The sequence below is a fragment of the Aristolochia californica genome, unplaced genomic scaffold (assembly GCF_029961685.1).
Source record: "Aristolochia californica isolate CCGP_79_NKW_82.1479 unplaced genomic scaffold, dmAriCali1.0.hap1 SCAF_16, whole genome shotgun sequence".
Lineage (NCBI taxonomy): Eukaryota > Viridiplantae > Streptophyta > Magnoliopsida > Piperales > Aristolochiaceae > Aristolochia > Aristolochia californica.
The window spans coordinates 12498753-12508376 of record NW_027181837.1 but is presented as its reverse complement, the minus strand read 5'-3'; the positions used below and the strand labels follow the sequence as shown (position 1 = coordinate 12508376).

General features: G+C 43.0%; 1 protein-coding gene across 1 annotated transcript; it reads left to right on the top strand.

Annotated features, from left to right (window-relative positions):
* Window positions 1–4416: 4416 nt before the first annotated feature.
* LOC137952608 (uncharacterized) lies at window positions 4417–4917 on the top strand. Its single transcript, XM_068799682.1, has one exon. The coding sequence runs from the start codon at window positions 4417–4419 to the stop codon at window positions 4915–4917; it is 501 nt and encodes a 166-aa protein (XP_068655783.1).
* Window positions 4918–9624: the final 4707 nt, after the last annotated feature.

Below are 9624 nucleotides of genomic sequence, written 5' to 3'. Positions count from 1 at the left end.
GATCTTGGACTACTCAAATATTTTCTAGGCATTGAAGTATTACAATCCAGACATGGGATTGTGTTATCCCAAAGAAAGTATGCCCTTGATCTACTGGAGGAGACAAAAATATTGGGATGCAAACCAACAGACAATCCTATGGACTTAAATACAAAATTATGTACAGGCAGGTACTAGAGAAGATGTAGATATCAGGAACTATCAGAGACTAGTGGGAAGACTTATTTACCTATGGGTAAAAAGGCCAGATATATCATATGCAGTAAGTGTGGTGAGTCAATACATGCACAAACCACAACCTAGTCATTGGTAAGCACTTGATAGGATATTACGATATCTAAAAGGAGCTCATGGAAGATGGCTCCTCTATAAAAATCATGGTCACTTCAACATCAAAGGATTCTCAGATGTAGACTGGGCAGGATCACCAGATGACAGGAAATCTACTTTGGGATTTTGTACAATAGTTGGAGGGAATTTGGTTACATGGAGAAGCAAAAAGAAAAATGTAGTAGCACAGTCTAGTACAAAAGCAGAATACAGAGCCCTGGCACACAATGTTAGTGAACTCCTATGGATAAGATCTTTTCTCATTGAATTGGGATTCTATAAAGAAGCTCTGATGGATCTATATTGTGATAATCACACAGCAATACACATTACATCGAATCCAGTCTTCCATGAAAGAACAAAGCATATTGAAGTGGACTGCCATTTTATAAGAGAAAAGTTCCAAGCAGGTCTTTTATCTCTAAAGCATATATTATCACAAAGTCAAGATGCAGATATTCTCACCAAGCCGGTGACTCACAAGATTATGTCTACCATCTGCAGCAAGCTGGGCATCTACGATGTTTTCTCACCCCCAACTTAAGGGGGAGTGTTACAATGTTGAGCCCACCATGGTTTATGAGTTGTTGGGACCCACCATGAGGAAGTGGGATGCCAAGAAGAGTCCTCACCCAAGCTAGCATGAGTTAAGAGATAAGAGGCACAAGCTAGAATAAGTTAGTAGACTTGAAGATCAAGTGGGACCCACAAAGATACCACGAGCTGGTAATCTTATCAATACGAGTTGGAAGATCATGTGGAACCCATAAAGATAAGACAACAAGCCAACCTCCTCTCTTATGTCCACATGATTGAAGAAGAGTTAGAGTTCAAGTTATATTAGACCTCTAGTAGATTGTGTTATCTTTTCATGATAGACTTATCTTAGAGGGTTAGAGTTGGAATGTAATTAGGAGACTTAAAGGTTAATTGTATAAGGACTCTATCACTTCCTGTATTATAAATAGAGGTGTTGTAATTCAGAATTAATTAAGTTCTACAATTCTTTCTTGAGTAAATCTCTCTCTCTTTGCTTGGCACACACCTTTCTTCTCTTCTTCTCTTCTCTCTACTTGAGAGCTTTCTTCCCCTTTTCTTTTTTCTTCTTTCTTTATTCTCTTGCTCAGAATATTGGAAAAGGGATCCTAAATTCAACAAGTATGGAGCGATGTCTTATAGCTAGGAGTGATTTTACTCTCACTTATATTGTGCTAGATGGGCCTCTTGGAAGAGACCACTAGCTTGAAGGGGAGTGTTGGAAGATATGGTGGACTGCCATTTTATAGGGAAGATCCTATACACTATTTGCAGCATGCTGGGCGTTTACGATGTTCTCTCATTGTTACGGTCCCGGATCTGACACAAGGATTCTTTGGGAGGATCTGAGATCTGCCACGGATTACCGTATGGATAGTAGGGATTGTAGGGAGACATGGAGAACGAAAATGAAAGATCAAGCCAAAGGATAGCTTGAAAACCCTAGATCTCGTTCTGGAGAACTCTAAGCCTCTTTATGTTAGATTTAACCTAATTCTCCCCTGTGGCCTAAAACTGAAATAAATAAAGTAAATTAAAGAAAACACTAAAATAATAATGTTATTGCGTGCATAACATTACACCCCCCTTGGAAGACGAGTTTGTCCTCAAGCTCGGAAGTAGTGTCTGTATGCTGACGTCTCCACCGGTGCCGAAGTAGCATCCGCGATAGCTATGACTCCCCCTCTAGACGCCAATTTTTTTTTTTTTGAGCCGGTCCGAGTTAACCTGGGTTGACTTGGTTCAGGAACCCCGGTCCGGCGTGTGACTTAGCGGACTGCGCCGATTAAATTTTCCTAAGTTAGGAAAATTTAATCGGACCCCTTCTTCCTCCTGCAGCAAATCCCAAATAGGGCGGGAGCAGGTAATTGCAGAAGCGTCGCCGATTGGTCGTCTCCTGGAATGTCGTCCACTGGTCTTCTGCTGGAATGTTGCCGACGGGTCTTCTGCTGAAATGTTGCCGATGGGTCTTCTCCCCTGGAATGTCGTTGACGGTCTTCTGCAGAAATTTCGTCGAAGGTCTTTTGCTGGAATGTCACCGATGGTTCTTCTGTTGGAATGTCGCCGATGGGTCTTCTGCTGAATTACCGCCGATGGTCTTCAACGAAAATGTCGTCGATAGAATCTCCTGCTTCTCCGATGGTGAAGAGCAGCCCGTTGGGGCTTCGCTTCGCCGCTGGGAGAGTTACCGAGACAGAGGGCTCTCGGAATGTCGTCGACGGTTCTGCTGGAATGTCGCCGACGAGTCTTCTACTTAATTGTCGCCGACGGTCTTCTGAGGAAATGTCACCGACGATCTTCTGCTGGAATGTCGCCGATGGTTCTTCTATTGGAATGTCGCCGAACAAGGCGGAATTGTCTCCGACGGAGACTCCTGCTGCTCTGTTAGGATCCTCACGAGCCATGGATCTTCCTCTCTTCTCTTCCTTCCATTGCTTGCTTGGCGTTACGGTATATTGATGGAGTGCTGAAGAAGAATTTCGGAAAAGGAATTGGGGGAAAAACGGGAGAGAGTTTGAAGGAGCTCTCGACCTGTTTAGCTAATTTACTCGAGGTTAAAGTAGACTCAATTGCTAACTTTCATTAACCTAGTTGTCCCCTTAAATAGGGTTGAGGATGCTAAATACAATTCAGACCCTTGGGTCAATGGTTCAAGCCAAATAAATTCTAAACCAAACCAAACCTCGGTTCCCAACTTTAAACGAATGCGGTGATCACAATGACGCACTGGTGGTAGACCCGTAGGGTCATTAAATAAATCCGCAAATGCTGTAAGTAAAGGAGCTAACTGAAAATCACCAGGTTCGAGCTAAATTCATAGCCCATGTCAAATCTGAGGAGGCAAGTAGCTCTAATTCCAGCCGTAGTGCCTCATTCAACCCGGCGGTGAATAAGCTAACATGTTGATCCACTCTTACGATTTTGCTAGCACGGGCTAGCCTCTCCTAAAATAGTTTTTGGTATTCAGCCACACTTTCGGTCTGTCGTAAGAGAACTTAATCTTCAAGAGGAATGTTGTGGGTGGGTGGGCCAAAACGAATGGTGCACAATTCTTTAAAATCCTCCCAATGGATACCTGGATGTTCCATTTCCAGTTGGTGGCCCCACAGTTGCGCTTCATCGAGCATGTGGAAGGCGGCCAACCCAACTCTATTTACAGCATCAGTTCGTTGATGGGAATTTTTTTTTTTGCATTGGTACAACCAAATTAAAGGGTCTTCCGACCCATTAAAGACTGGAAAATCCATTTTAGTGTACCTTGGAATGGTGTCGATGCTCGGCCCCGTGTGCACTGGACGACCCCTATTGGGACTGAATTGTCCCCCTTGGCCATGGTGCTCTGGGCGTCCCCATTTGGAGTGGGTGTCCTTTGAACCAAGTTTGTGATCTCTTCAATTTGTTGAGAGATCGCCTGAGAGACTGACTGAGAGATCCTACTATCCAGCATGGTTGCCAAGCAAACCTCTACTTCGTCCTGCCTGGCTTGCATCTCTTCCCTGAACTTTTCCAACCTCTCTTCCTGGCTTGACGTCTCCCCCATAATTACCTGCTCTGATAGCAATGTGTTATGGTCTCTGACCAAGGACTGAGTAATCCAACGGAAGGAGAGATCTGCGTCCAGCTCAGGTTCAGCACCAGGGTGCTGTTGACGTCTTGGCCTGCCTATGTTTCTGAGTTCTGGGTGAATGACGAGAGAAGAGGAGATAGAAGAGTGCTTGGAAATGGAGTGAAGAGGGGTAAGGGATAACCCGGCTCTGAGGGAGACCGGAACCTACGACTTTGAGGGAGTCCGTAACCTAGGTTTGTCAGAGGAGAACCTTAACCCTGTTCTGTTTCAAATTAGACTTGCCTCATTTTCATTTATGTTCTCCTCTTAAGCTGCTCGCTGAGGACCAATTATTGTTTTACAGAATTGCCATTATGGCTTACATGCTCTAGGAGCTGAAATAAATCAAAACATAAGTTCTAAGTAATTGAGTGCTCTTCTCTGTGTCGCCCCTCAACCGCATCACCTTTGGATGACTCGTTCGGCTATTGAGTCCATAACACATGACCTGGATACTTGGATCCATTAAGCCACATCTAGTCCTTAATCTGAGGCCCTACAAAACTGCAGCAGATATGTGGAACTACCTCCACAAGGCTTATCACCAAACCAGCACGGCATGTCAATTTCAAGTCGAATATGAAATGGCGAATTTCACACAAGGAGGCCATTCCATTGAAGAATATTTCTCGGGCTTCCAAAATCTGTGGGCAAATTACACTGATATTGTTTATGAGAATGTCTCGGTTGCTGCTCTCTCTACAGTACAAGCGATACATAAAACCAGTAAACGGGACCAATTCTTGATGAAGCTACGTCCAGAATTTGAGATTGCTCGATCACATCTGATGAATCGTCATCCAATGCCATCACTGGATGCCTGTTTGAGTGAATTTTTGAGGGAAGAGCAACACCTTGCTACTCAGGCCAGGATGGAACATCGAGTCCAGACTGATATCTCGGCTCAAGTGGCTTATGTAGCACAAGGGAAAAATAAAGGTTAGGACATGAGTTCTGTTTAGTGCTTCCACTGTAAGGCATATGGTCACTGTGCTCGGGAATGCCGAAGAAGACCTGTAACTACTACAAGAAGCCGAGTCATCTCATTGCAGCTTGCCCTACTTACCCTGAAAAACAGAAGAATATAGCTTGTCATGCCTCCATTGGTACTTCTAGTTCTGTAGCATTGTCGACTGTCGTCCCCGTCACTGCACTTCCGGTTTCTCCAGCATCTACAAGTTCGACCACTCTCACTCCTGAAATGGTACAACAGATGATCATATCTGCTTTTTCTACTTTTGGTATCTCAGGTAAGCAGAAAATCTCTACTCAGCCATGGAATTTTGATTATGCTGCCTCTAATCACATGACCAACAATGTAGTGTCTCTTTCTAATGTCAGAAAGTATGATGGCAACCTGCACATCAACACTACTGATGGCAACCTGCATGTCAACACTGCTGATGGTAGTACTCTGCCTATTAGTGTTGTTGGTGGTCTCTCTCCTTCTTTAGCTGATGTCTATGTGTCCCCTGACCTATCGACAAACCTTTTGTCTGTTGGTCAACTGGTTGATAAAAATTGTAATGTTCAGTTTTCTTGCTCTGGGTGTGTTGTATAGGATCAAGCATCGGGGTAGGTGATCACCAAGGGGCCTAAAGTGGGCAGGCTATTTCCACTTAAAGTCTTTCTATCCACATTTATTCCCCGTTCTCATGTACTTTCTTTTGCCAGCAACATTGTTGGCTCTGACACTGAGATATGGCATAGACATCTAGGCCACCCAAACTCAGATGTCCTTTATACATTGTTTAAATGAGTTTATTAGGCAATCAAGACTGCACTTCTCTTGATACTTAATTTGACTATTCATCATGAAAACTTGGCAAAAGTAAAATTCTACCATTTTCTCATCATGCCTCCCACTGCTTTGACCTTATTCATAGTGATGTCTGGCAAATTTCTCTTGTTGTCTCGCATGCACAAAATAAGTACTTTTTCACCTTTATTGATGATTTTAGTCAGTTTACCTGCTACTTCTTACAAGCTAAGTCTGAAGTTTTTGTCATTTTTAAGAGGTTTCTTGCACTCATTGAAACATAGTTCTTTGCTCACATTAAAGTACTACGCTCTGACTCTGGAGGCGAGTACATGCCAGCTGAATTCCAAGAATTTATTCAAAGCAAAGGCATTATCTCTCAACGTTCTTGTCCCTCAACACCACAAAAACAATTTCCGCACCCTTCTCATTGAATCATCCGCTCCTCCTCAGTTTTGGTGTGAAGCTCTCTCTTCCCCCGTTCATTTAATCAACCGCTTGCCCTCACCTACCTTGCATCATGTCTCTCCATTTGTTAAATTATTTGGTTATTCTCCGTCCTACACTGATCTTAGGACGTTCGGTTATGTTTGTTTTGTGCATCTACCTGATCATGAATGACATAAACTTACAGCCCAATCAGTTATGTGAGCATTTCTTGGGTATGTGGTGTCTCAAAAGGGCTATGATCCCTAGGCGTGTCGAGTCCGTGTTTCTTGGAATGTGGTCTTTCTTGAAAATCAATATTTTTTCCCTCTCATGTTACACTGCCTTCTGCATCTCTGTCTAGCCTACCGATCTTTGATGAACCTCACCCTACTACATTGCTGCCCCCTCCCCATCCTGACTTGGCGCTAGCTCCTAATCCTCCCTCTGCTCCTATTCCCATCTCTCTTCGCAGATCCACGCATCATTCTTACCCTCTTGCCATGTATGGTATGCCCTCCTCTGTATCACTTGCAGCTACTTTGTCTTCTATTTAAATTCCTTCTAGCAATAAACAGGCTATGGCACATGAATGTTGGCAAAAGGCAATGCAAACAGAACTACAAGCACTCGAAGAAAATCACACTTGGGACATTGTGACTTGCCCTCCTACTATTTGGCCCCTTGGGAGTAAATGGGTATTCTTTGTCAAGTTGTATTCAGATGGATCGTTGGATAGGTACAAAGCCCGTCTTCTGGTCTTGGGGAACAGGCAGCAATATGGGAATTATTATGAGGAAACATTTGCGCCGGGTACCAAGATGACCATGGTCCATACTATATTAGCCATTGCAGCCTCTCAGTCCTGGCCGCTGCATCAGATGGATGTGAAGAATGCCTTTCTCCATGGTGACCTCCAAGAAGATGTATACATGAAGCTCCCCTCGGGTATGACTACCTCCTCTCCTGATCAGGTTTGCAAGCTTCGTCATTCTCTGTATGGGCTTAAGCAAGCCCCCCGGGTTTGGTTTGAGAAATTTTGTGGCACACTTATTCTCCACGGGTGTACATAGAGTCAGTATCATTCATCTTTACTCTATCATAAGTCTGTCGTGGGTATGGTCATTCTCCTGGTTTATGTGGATGACATCATTATTACTAGCACTGACTCTGGACTGATTACCAACCTGCAACAGGTGTTACATGCCAAATTTCATATGAAGGATCTTGGGCAACTCACTTATTTCTTAGGGCTGGAGGTACATCACAAACCCACTGGTATTTTCTTAAACCAGCATAAGTATATTCAAGATCTTATTACACTCACTGGGTTGGAGGACACATCTTCGGTGGCTACCCTTATGGAGGTCAATGTCAAATATAGAAAAGATGAAGGGACTATCCTTGAAGATCCGACTCTCTATCGCCGTCTGGTAGGGAGTCTTATATATTTAACCACTACTCGTCAGGACATCTCCTATGTACTTCATCAGGTCAGTCAGTTTATATCATCTCCTTAGCACCTTCATCTTGCGGCAGTTCGGCGTATCATCCGCTATCTGAGCGGGTCCTCTGCTCGTGGATTATTCTTTCCTTCAGGCTCCGAGCTTCGACTGGTTGCATACAATAATGCTGATTAGGCAGGGTGCCCCGATACCCGTCACTCTACTACAGGTTGGTGTATGTTTTTAGGGGATGCACTAATTTCTTGGAAATGTAAGAAACAAGACCGGGTGTCCAAGTCATCTACCGAAGCCAAAGTATTGCGCCATGTCTACTGCGTGCTCTGAAGTTATTTGGCTCCACGATGTTCTTGCTAAGCTCCAATTTCCTCAGACCTTCCCTACACCCCTTCATGCGGATAATACGAGTGCTATTTAGATTGTTGCCAATCCTGTTTTCCATGAGCGCAGCAAGCACATTGAGGATGACTGTCACTCTATTCATGACACTTTGGAGCGCCAGGTAATATCTCTTTTGTATATCTCTTCGGATCTTCCAGTGGCTGATGTCTACACCAAAACATTGTCTCAACCATGGCATAATTTTCTGGTTAGCAAATTGTTGTTGGTTAACTCACCAACATCAATTTGAGGGGCTATGTTATGATATCTTGCATTGTAATTTAGATAGAATTTTTTATTATAATTGTTGTATAATTTGGATTGTATAAACAGGGTATTTAGAGTAGGCAATGTATTGGGCCCATGGGCCAGTTTGTAATAACCTCTTAACCTAAGCTTAAATAGCTAATGAAGAGAGAGGAAGGCAAGAGAACATTTTTTGAGACTGTTCATCTTCTCCAGCACCATCCTCTTCACTGAGAGTCCAGAGAGGGTGACGCTCTCCATCTGGATTGTTCCGTCAATCCTGTGAGGTGGTGGTGGTTCTGTCCACCGCCGTAAGAGCAGAGAGCTCTATCTGTGCCGTCAGCCTCTGTCTGATGAACGTCGTCTTCGCTCCCGAGAAACTAGAACGTGAACTCTAGCCGTCGGTACTCTGTGGTCTTGCTTCACCATCAGGAATCCTTCTTGACACATTCTTCTCAATATCTAATAATTCCTGACACAGCAAATCATCAAATCTCGATTGCTTCATAGGTTAGAGAGATCAAACAATTACGGATTTGACATGTAACCTAGCAGTAGATTACAACGAGTAATAAACTAGTAGGCCTCCTAGTGATTAAATGAGACAATCATGAAAGAAAAATACTGAAAAACATCGGATACTCAAACATAAATTGAACGATGAAAACAAATCAGATCTCATAGTTGTATTGATACCGAGTCTTAAGTTTCCTTTGACCAAGTCTGAAAGTTTAGCCACACACGGCCATGAAGAAATCTGAAGAAAAAAACTTGAGAAAAGAGAAAGGAAAATATGGAGAAGATAAAATGAGGTCAGTGGCGCGAACTCCTTTTTCTCCTTTTTATTCCCCTTCTTTCTCCCGGTTTAGGATTTTTCTTTTCTTGCATCCGGTCTGGGTCATAGTGCACATACCGCAATTTCAAGCCCAGTTTCTACCTGGTTGCATCAAGTATTGCTCAAAATTCAGAACATAAAAGTTGTATAAATTTTTCTTGGAATTCAATATAATCTTTAATCATCTCCATATGAGCTCGGATGAGAGAGTTATGCCCATATTACGAAGCAATGTCGAAACTGTCCAGAATCACCCAATTAACTTCATTTTGCACTTAACGATTCCATTTGCATCCTAAATCAAAATATAAGAATAAGTTTATTTAGGCACCAAATAATTATAAAAACCTAAGCATTAAGTGATAAAAATATGACATTTTGCATTCTCATCAAAGACATACACGTAGAACAGTTGGATGTAAAGACATCCTTTCTTCATGGTGATTTGGAGGAAGAAATTTACATGATGCAGCCACAGGGTTTCTGTTATGAACCCAATAACAAGCCGAGTCATGCAGAGACACCGTGGCTGAGTCAATTA

Excerpts from the sequence above, each read along its gene's own strand:
- LOC137952608 (XM_068799682.1), top strand. The coding sequence starts at position 4,417 with ATGACCTGGATACTTGGATCCATTAAGCCACATCTAGTCCTTAATCTG.